We start from the raw sequence: 18,335 nt of genomic DNA on the forward strand, positions 1-18,335 counted from the left end.
TTATTTCGACATACTATACTATGACTTTTTTGTGAGTTAGTTTGACATACTTTGCTATGACTTTTTCGACAGAGTATACTATGACTTTTTTGCGTATTATTTTGACATACTGTACTATGACTTTTTGCGCGTTATTTCAACATACTATACTGACTTTTTTCGACATACTATACTATGACTTTTTTGCGAGTTATTTCAACATATTATACTTTTTTTTCAGTTTCTTCAACAACCTATACTGACTTTTCTCCACATACTATCCTATGACTTTTTTGCGAGTTTTTGCAACATACTATAGTATGACTTTTTTGCGTGTTATTTTGACATACTATACTATGACCTTTTTGTGAGTTATTTCGACATTCTATACTATGACTTTTTTGTCATTTCGGCATACTATACTGACTTTTTTCGACATACCATAGCATGACTTTTTTCGACATACTATACAATTACTTTTTCGACACACTATACTATGACTTTTTCGACATACTATACTATGACTTTTTTGTTATTTCGATATAGTATACTGACTTTTTTCGACATACTATACTATGACTTTTTTGCGAGTTATTTCGACTCTCTATACTATGACTTTTTTGTTATTTCGACATACTATACTGACTTTTGTTGACATGCTATACTATGACTTTTTTGTTATTTCGATATTCTATACTGAATTTTTGCGACATAGTATACTATGACTTTTTTGTTATTTCGATATAGTATACTGACTTTTTTCGACATACTCTACTATGACTTTTTTGCGAGTTATTTCGACTTTCTATACTCTGACTTTTTTTGTTATTTCGACATACTATACTGACTTTTGTTGACATGCTATACTATGACTTTTTTGTTATTTCGACATACTATACTGACTTTTTTCGACATACTATACTATGACTTTTTTGTGAGTTATTTTGACATACTGTACTATGACTTTTTTGTTGTTTCGACATACTATACTATGACCTTTTTGTTATTTCAACATACTGTACTGAGTTTTTTCAACGTAGTATACTGACTTTTTTGTAAGTTATTTCAACATTCTACACTATGACTTTTTTGTTATTTCGACATACTATACAGACTTTTTTCAACATACTATACTATGACTTTTTTGTGAGTTATTTTGACATACTGTACTATGACTTTTTTGTTGTTTCGACATACTATACTATGACTTTTTTGCGATTTTTTTCCCGACATTCTACACTATGACTTTGTTGTTATTTCGACATACTGTATTGAGTTTTTTCGACATACTATACTATGATTTTTTCGACAAACTATAGTATGACTTCTTTGCAAGTTATTCCGACATATTATACTATGATTTTTTTTAGTTATTTTGACATACTATACTATGACTTTTTTGTGTTATTTCGACATATCATACTGTGACGTTTTTGAGTTATTTCGACATACTATACTGTGACGTTTTTTGATGTTCTATACTATGACATTTTTGAGTTATTTCAACATACTATACTATGACATTTTTGAGTTATTTCAACATCCTATATTATGACTTTTTTGCGTTATTTCGACATATTACACTGTGACGTTTTTGAGTTATTTCGACATACTATACTGACGTTTTTTGATGTTCTATACTATGACATTTTTGAGTTATTTCAACATACTATACTATGACATTTTTGAGTTATTTCAACATCCTATACTATGACTTTTTTGCGTTATTTCAACATATTATACTATGACTTTTTTTGACATTCTCTACTATGACTTCTTTGTGAGTTATTTCGACAACCTACACGATGACTTTTCTCCACATAATATACCCTGACGTATTTCGACTTTTTTGAGCTATTTCGACATGACTATGACTTTTTATCGACATACTACAGTATGACTTTTTTATGAGCTATTTCGACATACTGTACTATGAATTTTTTACAGTTTCTTCAACAACCTTTTCTCCACATACTATACTATGACTTTATTCAACATACTCTACGAGTTATTTCGACACACTTTACTGTTACTTTTTTTGAGTTAGTTCGACACACTATACTGAGTTTTTATGAGTTATTTGAACATACGATACTATGACTTCTTTCGACATACTATATTCAGATGTTTTTCGACATACTGTAGTATGACTTTTTCAATGACTTTTTTCAACTTATTAAACTATTATTTTTTTGTGACTTCTTTGAACTTAATATACTATGATGTTTTTCTGACTTTTTTTAAAATATTTGTTACAATGATTTATTTGGAAATACCATACTATCACTTTTTCATGACTTTTTTCGACATACTATATTATGTCGTGGCTGCCGTGGTCCTGCCAGATGCCTCCTGCTGCTGCTGCCATCATTAGTCATTAGTCATACTTCTACTGTTATTATACACATATGACTATTGTCACACATGTATACTGCCAGATATTAATACATACTTTCAACATATTGTACCACAGTAGCCAGAACTATAACTATAATATTATTACTTTCAATAATGTTGTTGTAAGCTACTGTCATTACCTGCATCTCTCTCTCTCTCTCTCTCTCTCTCTCTGTCTCTCTCTCTCTCTCTCTGTCTCTCTCTGTCTCTCTCTCTCTCTCTCTCTCTCTCTCTCTCTCTCTCTCTGTCTCATTGTGTCATATGGATTACTGTTAATTTATTATGCTGATCTGTTCTGTACGACATCTATTGCACGTCTGTCCGTCCTGGAAGAGGGATCCCTCCTCAGTTGCTCTTCCTGAGGTTTCTACCGTTTTTTTTCCCCGTTAAAGGGTTTTTTTGGGGAGTTTTTCCTGATCAGCTGTGAGGGTCATAAGGACAGAGGGATGTCGTATGCTGCAAAGCCCTGTGAGGCAAATTGTGATTTGTGATATTGGGCTTTATAAATAAAATTGATTGATTGATTGATGTCTTTTTTTGACATGCTATACTATAACTTTTTTGATATACTTGATTTTGAATACTATGATATTTGATATCGTATACCTTAATTACTTTTTTCTCCTGACATACGGAACTACGTTTTGTGTGTATGTGTGTGTGTTTACATACTATAACTTTTTTTCAAAAATTTTGCATCATACCTGAAAGTAAAACACCAGAGAATTCTGGACCAAATCGGGAGCGGTCAGTGAGTGAGAAGATAAATATTTCACAACTTAATGTCCTTTTTTTTTTTTTTTTTTATTGATGAAAATGTTTCACTTGAAATCAGCCAAACAGAGCAGATGCACTCAGAGGAAGCGGATACTGAAAACTTTTCGGGAAAAGTCATCAGCGGGTATTGTGCTGTTTAGTTGAAGCAGGTTCAGTTTTCAGTGGAAGACGTTGTGTAGCTACAACTTTAAAATCAGTCAAACAACAGCACAAACTGCTGATGTTTCATCATTGTGGGTCATCAAGGGTCACAATGGCAACAACAACCCAGTCAGAGTTTAAAACCTCTGATTATATTTGTATTTAGTTTGAACAGTTTCATGCTGGTGAAAATGGGAGTTTGGCCGACCATTTATATTTAACTGATTTAATGATGTTAAGTATTTCAGAGTCACAGTTAACTCATTTGAGGCAACAAATGATAAACTCAAGAAAATAAATTAAGTCATTTAACCCATTAACAGCCACTCCGTTTTTGGGGATGGTCTGGTGAAATTAAAATAAGTCCTGATTTTTGACTTGGTGCTCTTTTATTCACCATATACACAAACAATACAGTTATTAATATTATTACTTTGTCTATTTCAAATCTACTGTCCAAAAAACCCTTTGAAACTATAATCTGACTTGATGAGTTGTATGGGCAAATTTTTTTGTCTGTCCATCAAACTTAATCTGTATTTATTCTCGTACACAGGTCTCTCCTGATCCCAACGAGATTACCTGTTTAAAACAGAGTGGATGTCAAAAAGTTAAAGGTACAGAACAATCAAGAATCAATCAAGGACACATTTTTAAAAGTGCTTCCCAAACTTTTCTGTCCTCTGTGTCCTCTGTGTCCCCTGTCCCTGTCCCCATCCTCATCCTCCAGGTGGCCCCAGTCTGGAAACTGCCACATTAATACATTACACAAAACTTGAAGGACACATCAGCGCATGAAGATTCAGTATAAAAACATTTGATAAGCAGGCAGTCAGTTAACGAGCTGATGAATAATGTTGTGCTGTCATTCATTCATTCGTTCATCTGGAAGACTCCTTATTGCTACGACATGAACGCTGTCATCAGTTTCAGAACCAACATGAATGCTTCCTGATGTGATGTTGCTGTCATTAAAAAGTCACATGACTTGTGCTGTCAATCACGGCGTCACCTCCTGATTGGTCATCCCGTCTTCTCAGCCCTCCTCTTCCTGCCTCAGCCCAGAGTCCACCTGTGAGATCATCCTCAGCTTCTCCCTGTTAGAATACTTCCTGTATGATGTCACTTCCCCTGACCTTTCACCCCCACCCTGTGATGTCACATGATATGATGATGTCATCTCAGTCGACTCAAAGGATTCGTCCTCTCCGTGTGTCAGTTTACTGTAACCTGTCGCACTGCTGCCTGTCGGCAGGCTCCGCCTCCTGCAAGAGGGGGCCGGTGTGGAGGAGGTGGAAGAAAGGAGGTGGGACAGGGAGGACAGCGACAGGTGGGAGGGGGTGAGGGAAGAGGAGGAGAGGAGGAGCAGGGCCTGAGAGCCTCCTGGTGCCTCCCTGTGGAGACTGGAGGAGCTGCAGGAAGCTGCTGACGGGGGTGGGGTGGAGGAAGACAGAGGAGGAGGTGGACATGCATACACCTTCTCCTCCTGTCTGTGGCCTCCCCCCTCCCTCCTCCACTCATCTTCTCCTCCTGTGCCCCCCACCCTGCCCCGTCCGGTCCCTGCCAGAGCTGAATGCCTCCTGCGGGGTGTGGAGGGCCGCGGGTGGGGACGGGGTAAGGTGAAGGAGCTGAGCGCCTCCTTCTGCAGGGAGGTCCAGCAGGTGGAGAGGTGGGGGGGGCTGAAGCTGGGGGGAAGGGAGAGTCTGTGGGAGGAGGGGGGAGGAGGAGTGTCTGGCTGCTCCTGGTAGATACTGAACACTGTGTCTCCTCCTTCTCCATCACTGCCCCCACCTCCTCCTCCTCCTCCTCTGCTGCTGCTGGGCAAGGATTGCCTGGACAACGGCCCACCTCCTCCCTCTCCTCCTCCCCCTGCCTCCCTCCTGTTCAGCAGTGAGGCGGGGTACGCCCTGGGTTTGGCCTCCAGGCTCTTTGATTGGACGTAGTTAACAAGGCCATTGAGGGGATTGGCTGAGGAGCAGCGGGCGGAGGAAGTGTTGGGTTTGCGGAGGCTGTGGAGGTCGATGACGGTGGAGTAAATGTCCCGCAGGTTGATGACTTTGGTCTTTTTGTCCCGGTTCTCGTGCAGGACGGCGTTTGCACAGATGAAGAGGAAAATCCCAATGCCCATGATGAGAGGACCGAAGACCTTCAGCCTATCAGAGTACAGATACCTGCGGAGACATTTAATACAGCCAATCAGAGCGCAGATACCTGCGGAGACATTTAATACAGCCAATCAGAGCGCAGATACCTGCGGAGACATTTAATTATAATATTAATAATAATAATAATAATAATACATTTTATTTAAAGACACCTTTCAAGGCACTCAAGCTCACCTTACAGAACAAGTATCAGACAGTTAAATCTAAAAGACACATCAAAGATCAACACAGTAAAATGTGCAGTTAGATACAACAGGCCTGTTTAAAAAGGTGAGTTTTCAGGCAGGATTTGAAAATGGATAATGAGTCAGTGTTCCTGATGTCGAGAGGGAGGGAGTTCAAGAGGCGTGGGGCAGAGCGGCTGAAGGCTCTGCACCCCACGGTGGACAGACGGGCAGAGGGCACAATGAGGCTGATGGAAGAGGCCGACCTGAGTGTTTTGATGTGGAGGAGGTCAGAGAGGTTATGGATGGCCTTGAAAGTGTGGAGCAGAATTTTAAAGTCCATGTGGTGTTTGACTGGAAGCCAGTGAAGTTGTTGTAGGATGGGTGTTAATAGGAGTCCATACTATAACTTTTTTAACACAATATATCAAGATTTTTGACAAACTTTTTTGATGCACTATATTGTTTGGACATATTATACTAAGACAAAAACTGTTTTGACCAACAGTTAAACCGACCCTTCGATAAACTACACTGACTTTTCTGACAAACTATACTTTGCCTTTCTTGAAATACTATTGTGTGTCATTTTTGACTTTTTTTGATATACCAAACTATGAGTTTTTACATGACTACAATACTACTGTCTCTTCAGAAGAATCTAAAGGACCACTGAACCTTCTGAAACCTCACCTGAGTCCTGATGGACCGCTAAAATGACCACTGCAGTTTCCTACACAACTCAAACCACCTCAGTTACAACAAGCAGCACTTGAGCCACTTCAAGATGCCATGTGAAATATATCGTCACTATTAGATAAGACTGGAGTGACATTGTTTACCTTTCCAGAAAATCCTCCAGAAAGCCTCGTGGAAGCTGTCGGGTTGTCCCATTGATGGTCTCTGTCCGGTTGAAACCATCATCACGACCTCCTCCATCTCCTTCTTCTCCTCTCCCTCTGTTTTCGCCTTGATCTCCTTGAAGTTCCTCCCCCATCACTTCGCCCTAGAAGCAGTCACAGAAACGTTCAACAAAACATCTGCTTCAAAACTGTGAAGACAGTTCAAACATTCAGTCGCACTTTTTAAGCTCATTGTTGTTTCCTGTTCCTATGTTTGGAGTCAAAAGCATCACTCTCATGTTTGTTTGTCCTTCTAAGACTCCAGCTTTTGTTGGTATGGGTTTTTTATTTTTTCTAGCTATTTGGGATCAGTGGGTAAGTATAAAAAACTAAGCATTGCCTTTTTGAGAAAAATGATGTCTTATATGGAGACGATGGGTTTATTTTTAGCTGTGTGGAAAAAAAAGACATCTGGAGGGAGCTCGGAGTAGAGCCGCTGCTCCTTCATTTTGAGATGGTTCAACATCTGATCAGGATCCTCCTGAGCCAGGTGTTTCAGGTACGTCCCACTGGATTATAGATCTCATCTGGCCTGGGAACACCTCGGGATCCTCCAGGAGGAGCTGGAGAGCGTCACTGGTTAGAGGGACGTCTGGGGTGCTTTGCGGCCTGCTGCCCCCGAGACCTGACCTCGTATAAGCAGATGAAACTGGATGGATGGGTTTATGTTTAACAGTGTGTACTGATTTACAAAAACAAAATTACAACCAATGCAACATTTGTTTAATGTTTTGTAACTCTGTGGGTCAGAGGTCACTTTTCAAGTCTAAAACTGATCAACACTGTTTAACACCTGAATACGGCTGTGCTAAAACAGATCTTTAAATAATGCAACACACCGGAAAGCCTTATGATTTGTTCTTGTTTCAACTGTATGAATTTTCCTTGCTCAAGACTCCAAGCTAGGAAAGTCCTTCCTAACTCTATCACACCTGATTGGCCTGGATGAAACGCTGCGATGATAAAGTCCCAGTGTCCTCTAATGAACAGTGTCTTAGCTTGTTACTGTTGCTACAACTGGTCAATTTTGTTGCCTTGTAAAATTGCAAACATTCTTAATCATAAATAAACAAGTTTCAACCATAACGTGATCAGGTTTTGGACCTCGTCCACTTTTGTATCAGGATCGGCTGCAGACCGACTTCGCAGAGATTGCAGCCATCTTGTTTTTACATGGATCTGTGTATTGTGTGTTTGCCGCCACCAGATGGCACAAAAAAGTGTCCATGAACGAGGACGACAGGTCTGAGTTCTGCAGAATGAAGTATAAGGAGCAGGGAACCCAAACTGTGATGTCGTCATATGAGGACACAGGGTCGCTGGAAGTTAGAGACTGAAAGTTTAGGAAATCTCCTCCCGTAAGGAATGGAGGACAAAGTCCACACTCGTCCCTCTTTGTCTCATACAAGTTAAACTTTAACAGTTACTGTTAACTGTAAAAACTCTGTGTTACTGTCTGACTTTGGAAGACACCCAGCCAACACTACCTGCCCCCACCTTCCAGTAAGACGCAGGCTTTTGTTTCCTCTGGTAAAACATTTTGGGCTTCCAAAGATGCGTTCACACAGTGAGCCTTTACCATGTGGACAAGAGCCCGGGACAAAGATCCAACGTGCACGTAGCCACTGAGAGACAGACAGGCTGAGTCCAGCCCTGTCTGGATCTCACCTGAGCATCTGCAGGTGCAGGTGCAGGTGCAGGTGCGGCGCTGCTGGAGGACACAGAGGCCATTGCGGCGCCCTCCTGTGGATGAGCACTGAAGAACAGTCCGTCACGAGGCCAGTAGCCCAGAGCTGCCATGACCACACCCACCAGCAGGACCAGGATGCCGAGTGCCGCCACGAGGCCTGAGACTGAAAACAGCTTCAACTTCCCCTTCACCACCACCACCTCGTTCCTCCTGAGGGGAAAGGAAGTGACATCATTATGTACAGACAGGTTACAACATTGCTGAGGCTCAGACTCTGTGTGTGTGTGTGTGTGTGTGTGTGTGTGTGTTACCTCTTCTTCTTGTTCTTCCTCTTGTGTGTGTGTGCTTTGTGTGTTTTGGACCTCAGTGAGTCCTGACGCCGTGCGTTGATCCGCAGGAGGCCACCGGTCGCGATCATCACCCCCCACCAGTCAGCCGGTGGCTCAGTGGGCTAAGCCCTGCCCACCGCCACTTCACCGGGACTTAGTCACCAACTTCCTGTAAGGTAGAGAGAGAGGTTACATTGTTATTAACTATTTAGTTTTTTGTGACGTTAATTAGTAACGTGTAATTCAGCTTTAACGATCAAGTGGACAAAGAGACAGTGACCCATCAGTATTACACCAATAATAATACATCATAAGTGTTACCTCATTCATGTTACCTAATCAATATGATGTCATTATAACTTCCTCATTAATATTACCTCATTAAAATCACATCATTAATATTATGTCATTACTATTACCTCATTGTTTCCTCATGATTATTGTGTACTTACTGTTCCCTCAGTAATACAACCTCATTAATGTCACCTTCTTAATTCTACCTCTTTGGTGCTACTGAATTGATAGTCTCAGTAACTGGCTTTGTGATTCAGACCTCATGATATCAGAAAACTTCATTCCGTTACCATGGTAACAACCGTAATAGGGAGCGCACGTCGAGCACTAAACTTTTATTTTTATTTTTTTTAACTTTAATTTACTGACAGTGTTGTTCAGGGAGGTGCAAGCTGGCGCTGCAGGAACTTCATCTCCCAGCATGCACTGCAACTGCTTCAGAGATTCTGACTGGACCCCACTGTGACTCACACCTGTGCCTCCTCTGCCTCCTGCAACCATCAATACTGATCAATACTGATGAATGCCAATCAATCCTGTCACATACATTACTGATCACTTCTGTTCAATGCAGTGAAACCAGTTCACCCCCAAATCAATAATCCACAGTGTTCCTCCAGCCTGTAGTGCTGCAGAGAGTTTAGGTGTGAGTTGCTGAGTGTTGGAGGTATCGGCTGCAGAGACGTCTGACTCCAGTGGAACTCCTGTAAAAACTTGACAGCAGTGATCCGGTTGATCAATAACCATCCACAGACCTCCATCTGAGCAGTTTGATGCAAGGAAACTAAAAAGAAGGAAAGCTCGTGATGTCAGTGACAGCGTTCAAGGATCCAGACTTTGATGTCATTTCATCTTTCCGTTTCTTGTCCTTTCCTCGGCCTTATGAAGGAACTATTTTCCCTCTGGCAGACTACACCCACCAACTGTATCACTACGCAGAAGGACGTGTGCGACTACTCGTGGACGGGAGGCTCGTGACAATGTGACATGGACATTAACCTTTTTCATTGTTGTTCAATTTCTCTGAGCAATTCAAGACCTGATGATTATAAAAACCCAACATTGTCGGAGGACAGGAAAAAACACGATGTCCTCGTGTGAGGATGTTGGGTTTATTTTTAATACTCACAAGTGGGTAATAAAGTATAACCTGTTTATATGACTGCCTGAACGTGTCTGTGCTAGGAATGTCCCTGTGTCCTCAGATGAGACGATAATGAAGTCTCAGTGTCCTCAAACAAGGACGTCCTAATTAACAGCGTCTTATGTTTTTACTTTTGCTAACATTGGTCAACTTTGTTGCCTACAATCATTATCAATCATAAATAAACAAGTTTCAGATTTTGGACCTCGTCCACTTTTGTCTCAGGATCAGCTGCAGACTGACTCAGCGGAGATGGCCGCCATCTTGTTTTTACCTAGATTAGTGTGTTGTGGTCTCAATACCACGAGATGGCACAAAAAGTGTCCACGAACGAGGACGACAGGTCTGAGTTAAAACATGTTCTTCCCGTGTCACAAGGCATTTAAAGACGTCAGCATGTGGATAGACTGCGTAGAGTTTAAACATGAAGAAGCTCGACTTGTTAGCCCGCCTAAACCACACCACGATCACACTGTTCCAAACTGTCCAAACACACTGTGTTATCGCTACACGTCGTGCACAATCACATAACGACACTCCGGTTAGCTTTCAGCACGGTACAGACTGTCAAAGCAACAACCAAACAAATCCTCCTCCACGTGTTTTAAACGACAGATTGTGTCTCGCCTTTGTTGTTCCTGTGGCCGCAGTGCTTCTGTCAGTGGACTCCAGACGATAGACATGGACTGCATCTTAAACTGCATCCATGTCTCCTCACTTGTGTCTTGGTCCCACCAACCAGGGGTGCACGCCCGGACGCAAGGAAACGATGCAAGGAAAGGAAACAAGGAAATGTTTTGAGAGGAATGAGATGTCGTTTGCTCTGAAGCATCACGTGAAGTGACGTCTGTTTCCAATCGAAGCTGCTCTAACAGCTGCACACATGGACTCTGTGCTGTTGCTTTCCTCTTTTATCACCAAAAATACACTCGTATATATGTTGAGCAAAGAGAAAGGCTTCAGGTCGAGGACTTCGTCAAAGTGCACGATTAAATAAAATGTGAAAGAACAAATAACAAAGCAGATAAACACACTGAAGATACAGGAACGAGAACAACAGCACATGAAACATAAAGTGGAAACTAAGAGAAACATATATTAAACAAAACTGAAATGTTATAAAGAAAAGTCTTACAAAGGACTTTGACAGAAGTTTTAAAGGACGTTCAGAAGGACAAATGGACAAATGGATTCTTCTCAGTCCACTCAATCATTTATCATTTAAACAGAATATAGAGTCTGCCTCGCAAAAGCCAAGTGAACAAACTCTGGAGTGTGCTGACTGATTCATCTGATGCAGGATGATACCCGTGAGGATTCCTCTGTGCTGAGGTGGAATTCTTTGGAAATCTTCGTTTGTCCCAGAGATTAGTTTTTGTTTCTATCATGGGTTTGGTTTGGTTTGGAAGGCACAGAGGAAAATTCAGGGCGCCATCCTGCATCTGGCCCACAGATGCAGGATGGCGCATGGATGCTTCTTCCTCCAGTAATACATTAACAATACTCTGTTAATGTTCAATGTTCAAGGTTCTGATATTTGTCTGCACACGGCAACTGTATCAAACTTGCCTGAAATAAAAGACAACTTACTTAAAGCACCAATATTTGCTTTCAGCAGATTCAGACTGACAAGTGGTCTGCCATTAAACATAAACCAGGGACTGGAGAGAGCTGCAGCAGCTGCTTACTCCTTGTGCATCGAGGTCTGACAGAGAAGAGAGCCTCTCTGCATGCTGGTGTCAGAAAGAGGGCGTGAATGGGCTCACTACATTGACACAAACTGACACTATAGCGTTACACCAACAAGATGGATATTTTCCCCAAAATCACATGTGAATTAAATTGTGAGTGGTCGTCAGGAGAGGACGAGGAAAAGGAAAGCCAGGACTCTTCTGTGCAGACCTCCAGGTGTGTTTGAATCCGGCCGTGCCAACATCCAGGTTTGAACTGGACGAAGTTACACAGCTGCAGATCAATGTAAATACAAAGTAGTTTGTGAGTTCCTGGCGTGTGTGCTGCGTTGCCTGGCAACAGACCGGGGGAACTGGGTTTTTTCGCGGAGCTACATAACATACTTAAATAATTTATTTCATCACCTTTTGTTAATATTTCCTTACTCAGCACAGCCGTGACGATAAACAGTACAACATCACTCCCTCTCGTGTGGTGTTGCTTAATCGTCTTTCTTTCTCAAAGCGGTGACATTTAAAGAAAGATGACTCACCCTTCCAAGGAAGGATCCTTGACTTTGACCCTGTAAGTGACGTCAGATGAGTTTGACTGATCTGTGAGCTACAGACGGTGCACAGGTGTATCTGATGAGGCCAGTCTGAACGTGGCGTCTCTCTGAATGTGTTGGGCTTCGTTTTATTCTCATTGATTCTGTCCTGTTTCATCTGTAATCTGCCCGCTAATGTCTACACTGGTGCTAACGTCTACACTGAGGCTAATGTCTACACTGGTGCTAACGTCTACACTGAGGCTAATGTCTACACTGGTGCTAACGTCTACACTGAGGCTAATGTCTACACTGGTGCTAACGTCTACACTGAGGCTAACGTCTACACTGAGGCTAATGTCTACACTGAGGCTAACGTCTACACTGAGGCTAATGTCTACACTGGTGCTAACGTCTACACTGAGGCTAATGTCTACACTGGTGCTAACGTCTACACTGAGGCTAATGTCTACACTGGTGCTAACGTCTACACTGAGGCTAATGTCTACACTGGTGCTAACGTCTACACTGAGGCTAACGTCTACACTGAGGCTAATGTCTACACTGGTGCTAACGTCTACACTGAGGCTAATGTCTACACTGGTGCTAACGTCTACACTGAGGCTAACGTCTACACTGAGGCTAATGTCTACACTGGTGCTAACGTCTACACTGAGGCTAACGTCTACACTGAGGCTAATGTCTACACTGGTGCTAACGTCTACACTGAGGCTAACGTCTACACTGAGGCTAATGTCTACACTGATGCTAACGTCTACACTGAGGCTAATGCCTACACTGATGCTAGCACGTGTCACCTTTAACACAAGACCAAACATGTATGTTTGTAACAACCTCGCACCTGCACACAATTATTGTTTTGATCAGTTCCAAGCAGACAGGAAGTTAAAGCTACCACAACGTCTCATTTCCTCCTACATCATCAGTGGTGCCCTCCTGACGTTAGCTAGCTCAGTGGTGCTAGGTGAGCTAGCTAACGGTGCTCACTTCCTCCTGCGCAACGATACAGGACACACGGAGACATGATACCTGACACACCTGAACTATATCCGACAGTAATGATCAGCATTGATTGGTGTCTGTCAGTACTGATCAGTATCTGTCAGTATTGATCGGTACAGTATTGATCAGTATCTGTCAGTATTGATCAGTGTCTGTCAGTATTGATCGGTATCTGTCAGTATTGATCGGTACAGTATTGATCACTATCTGTCAGTATTAATCGGTACAGTATTGATCAGTGTCTGTCAGTATTGATCAGTATCTGTCAGTATTGATCGGTACAGTATTGATCAGTATCTGTCAGTACTGATCGGTACAGTATTGATCAGTATCTGTCAGTATTGATCAGTGTCTGTCAGTATTAATCGGTACAGTATTGATCAGTGTCTGTCAGTATTGATCAGTATCTGTCAGTATTGATCAGTGTCTGTCAGTATTAATCGGTACAGTATTGATCAGTGTCTGTCAGTACTGATCGGTACAGTATTGATCAGTGTCTGTCAGTATTGATCAGTATCTGTCAGTATTGATCGGTACAGTATTGATCAGTATCTGTCAGTATTGATTAGTGTCTTTCAGTATTGATCAGTATCTATCAGTATTGATCAGTATCTGTCAGTATTGATCAGTGTCTGTCAGTATTGATCAGTACAGTATTGATCACTATCTGTCAGTATTAATCGGTACAGTATTGATCAGTGTCTGTCAGTACTGATCAGTATCTGTCAGTATTGATCGGTACAATATTGATCAGTATCTGTCACTATTGATCGGTACAGTATTGATCAGTGTCTGTCAGTATTGATCAGTATCTGTCAGTATTGATCAGTGTCTGTCAGTATTGATCAGTGTCTGTCAGTATTAATCGGTACAGTATTGATCAGTGTCTGTCAGTACTGATCGGTACAGTATTGATCAGTGTCTGTCAGTATTGATCAGTATCTGTCAGTATTGATCGGTACAGTATTGATCAGTATCTGTCAGTACTGATCGGTACAGTATTGATCAGTATCTGTCAGTATTGATCGGTACAGTATTGATCAGTATCTGTCAGTATTGATCGGTACAGTATTGATCAGTATCTGTCAGTACTGATCGGTACAGTATTGATCAGTATCTGTCAGTATTGATCGGTACAGTATTGATCAGTATCTGTCAGTACTGATCGGTACAGTATTGATCAGTATCTGTCAGTATTGATCGGTACAGTATTGATCAGTATCTGTCAGTATTGATCGGTACAGTATTGATCAGTATCTGTCAGTACTGATCGGTACAGTATTGATCAGTATCTGTCAGTATTGATCGGTACAGTATTGATCAGTATCTGTCAGTATTGATTAGTGTCTGTCAGTATTGATCAGTATCTATCAGTATTGATCAGTATCTGTCAGTATTGATTAGTGTCTGTCAGTATTGATCAGTGTCTGTCAATATTAATCGGTACAGTATTGATCAGTGTCTGTCAGTATTGATCAGTACAGTATTGATCACTATCTGTCAGTATTAATCGGTACAGTATTGATCAGTGTCTGTCAGTATTGATCAGTATCTGTCAGTATTAATCGGTACAGTATTGATCAGTGTCTGTCAGTATTGATCAGTGTCTGTCAGTATTAATCGGTACAGTATTGATCAGTATCTGTCAGTATTGATCGGTACAGTATTGATCAGTGTCTGTCAGTATTGATCAGTATCTGTCAGTATTGATTGGTACAGTATTGATCAGTATCTGTCAGTATTGATCGGTACAGTATTGATCAGTATCTGTCAGTACTGATCGGTACAGTATTGATCAGTGTCTGTCAGTATTGATCAGTATCTGTCACATCTGTCAGTATTAATCTGTATCAGTATTGATTATTTTTAGTATTGTAGCTGTGATCAATAGAAAAACACACACCACAGAATAGAATGAAATAGAATCTAATCTCACCGTTGGAGCTGCGACTGCTTCATGTTTCTCTTCTTTTCTCCTCATATTCATCGTCTTGCTCCTGCTCCGATGTTTCCTCCTCTTTAAATCCGTCCTCCTCTCATCGTCTCCTCCTGTCGTCTCCGCGCTCTGCTTTCCCCCTCCTCCTTCTCTCTCTCTGTCTGTATGAACCTCTCTCCCCCTGCTCCTCCTCCTCCTCCTCCTCCTCCTCCTCTCTCCGTCCTCTGCTTGTTCTGCAGTGATGTTGAGTGTAAATGAATCTCCTCCTCCAGCAGAGACTGAGAGACAGGTTCCTCCCACTGACACTGAAAACACCACGCTACCTGTCTGTCTGAATGGCTGTGTCTCCTTCTAATCATGTCTCTGTAAACCTGTCTGTCTCAAGTCTAAACTTCCAACTATTCACCTGACTGTCTCTCTCTACCTGTCTGTCTCTCTACCTGTCTGTCTCTCCACAGTCAAGTTTTCACCAAAATTTAGCTCAAAATAAACTGAATATCCAGAAAACTGAAGTCTTGTCTCATCCACTGCTGTTGTGTGAATATAATGTTCAGAGAGAGCTGGTCAGAGCGCGAGAAGAGGAGGTGGAGCTCAGACTACAGAGAACATGATGGAAAATATTCCCACAGTGTCCTCATCATGTTTTCAGATCTTCATCATCATTTATTCACTCAGTCTGCGTCTGATTTGATCCACACAGACACTGTTACACCTCACAGAGATTTACACTCAGCTGTCTGCCTGTCTGTCTGTCTGTCTGTCTGCCTGTCTGTCTTACTGATCTAGACCCTCTGATCCTGGATCTGCTGTGAATCCTCCTCTCTCTGTCTCTGAGCAGCAGTGGGTGACTCTGGGATGTTGCTGTTGCTAGGAGACGGAGGCAGTGCAGCTCTGCAGCATCTGAATAATTTGTTTCTGTACAATGGTTCACTGAGGAAGTTTGTCCCTGCTGAGACTCCGTATGTGCTGCATCAGATCTTCTTCGCAACCTTCACAGACTCTTCATCATCTGCTGTGAACTCCGGGTAACGTCTGTCATATTAACAACATCTGCTGCGCTCAGTGACCTCAGGAATGATTCGTCAACACTTTGTCAAATTGGCACCATGAAAAGAATCGTCTGTTGAAGACTGGTACCCAGCTGGCCTGAATACACAATCTATTTCTAAAAGTATTAATGGCTTTTTTATTAAACAGTGAAACACGTCTAAGGAAATAAAATCACCATCATCATCCAACATGCACCGGATTTACAAAGGTCCAGTTTGTGCCACATCGAGCTCTGGTGCTCATAGTGCCTGTTTACGAATGCACCCAACTGCTGACCAATCAGGTTCACGTACTGACATTCTGTTGCCAGGCAGAAGAATAAACATGGCAGAGAGCGGGACACTGAGACCACAGTGGCTGATGGTCATATGATCTTCAGGAGAGGCAACAACGTGAAATCACTGCCCCGCTGGTGCGACCAGTTCATCCTGAACACGAGTGTGCAGTGACTCAACATCACAACATCTGAGGATGGACGCTGACGCCAATGGATGATCTCCAGTTTGGAAAGAACCAGCTGTCTCTGAAGTCCACCACACAGGACCGCGGACTGGAGAAGACAACGCTCGATTTAGAGCCGAGAGACTCAGGGCAAAAGTGGCGAGAACACGACCAGAACCAGGAGACCAGCAGGTTGTGGGGAGGATGTTGTCAGGTAGGATAGGACAACACCCCAAAGACAGAGAGAACACATCTGGTGATCTCAGAAGTGGTCCAGATCAAAGCAGTGAGACAAGATGGACAAACTGGGAGTGTGTTGTCCCCAGGGTCAGTGGTTGGACTGAGATGAAGTGTTGTTAGCTTCACTGATGAGCCCTCCTGAGTCCCAGCAGCCTCTGTCTGGAACACTGCTCCAAAGACGCTGATCTGAAGTTGATCTTGCAGCGCTGAGCAGTGAAAATGTGGCTCCAGCTCAGGGTCAGCACAGGTGGAGATGTCATGGGTCCTGAGGAAGGTGGCCGAGATCCTGGAGGCAAACAACCATTCCTCAACACCACCGCCGCCGATCCACTTCCTCCAATACAGAAGTGGGACACAGACTAACAAATAGAGGAAGGCCGGTTGACGATCATGTACATGAATCCCTCCACCTGATCACCAGCAATGAGAGACAAGAGCAAGAGAGCAAGAGACATTTTACACAGTCTTTGACTTTGACCTGTGTCTGCCTGTCGCCTCCACTTCCACCTTGCAGAGCAATTGAGTTGGAGAGAAAATTTCCACCACAGACTGTAATAGTTCAGCATTTCCACGGCTTTTCCGTCCAAGCTACCCACTATATTAACTATTTTATTACAAAAACACAAGAGTCCAATTCCCCATTGGTCCACAAGTGAGACGCTTTTGCCGCCACCGTTGCTGTTACCACATGACCAAGGTAACAGCCACGCCTGCGCAGATAGTCGGTGGCCCTCAATAACAGGGATGAGGTGTATACATGCCACAGTTTCCCAATTTCTTTTGGAGCACTCCTCCTCGCATATTCGGGTTTCTCATAATCAGGTTAAGGTGGAGGTCAAGCTAAAAACTTTGTGAGAGAGCTGCTCGTAGGATTGTTAGAGAGGCAGAGTGGTGGTGCACTGTTCTACTGTGCAGACACACCTGGACAGGTATGACCTTCATGGAAGAGTCATCAGAAGAAAACCTTTCCTGTGTCCTCACCACAACATTCAGAGTTTTGTGAGACATCGAGACAAGACTGATGCTTTTTGGAAGCACGTCCTGTGGACACTTTCTGGACACAATGAGCAAAGGGACACTTGTCCACCTGTTACAGACGAGGGTGGATGGGTGAGACAAAGGGACAATGATCTGTAACACAACTCCAAATCCACAATGGACGACCTCAAGAGGAGCCAGCTGAAGGTTTGGCCACGCCCCTCACAGTCCCCCGACCTAAACATCATTAAACATCTGTGGATAGAGCTCAAAGAGCAGAGCATGAAGACGGCCCAAGAGGAAATCCTCCAAACAATAACTGAAAGACTGAGCTGGAGACAAACAGGGGGCGCTACTGAGCAGTGACCATGCAGGGGGCCAAACTTTGGCTTGAGGCCCTTTTTATTTTTTGTTGTTTTGAAACTGTAAAAAGATGAAATGAAAAAGTCATCTTGCTTAAAATATTG

General features: G+C 42.6%; 1 protein-coding gene across 1 annotated transcript; it reads right to left on the bottom strand.

The window, feature by feature from the left end:
* Nucleotides 1-3,625: 3,625 nt before the first annotated feature.
* Nucleotides 3,626-15,957, bottom strand: LOC117264308 (uncharacterized). Its single transcript, XM_033638184.2, has 5 exons — nt 15,160-15,957; nt 8,527-8,713; nt 8,194-8,425; nt 6,466-6,629; nt 3,626-5,465 (listed from the first exon to the last, which is right to left on the bottom strand). The coding sequence occupies exons 2-5, from the start codon at nt 8,631-8,633 to the stop codon at nt 4,331-4,333; spliced, it is 1,638 nt and encodes a 545-aa protein (XP_033494075.1). The 5' UTR covers nt 8,634-8,713; nt 15,160-15,957; the 3' UTR covers nt 3,626-4,330.
* Between the last annotated feature and the right edge of the window lie 2,378 nt (nt 15,958-18,335).

Source organism: Epinephelus lanceolatus, chromosome 20 (assembly GCF_041903045.1).
Source record: "Epinephelus lanceolatus isolate andai-2023 chromosome 20, ASM4190304v1, whole genome shotgun sequence".
NCBI classification, from domain to species: Eukaryota; Metazoa; Chordata; class Actinopteri; order Perciformes; family Serranidae; genus Epinephelus; species Epinephelus lanceolatus.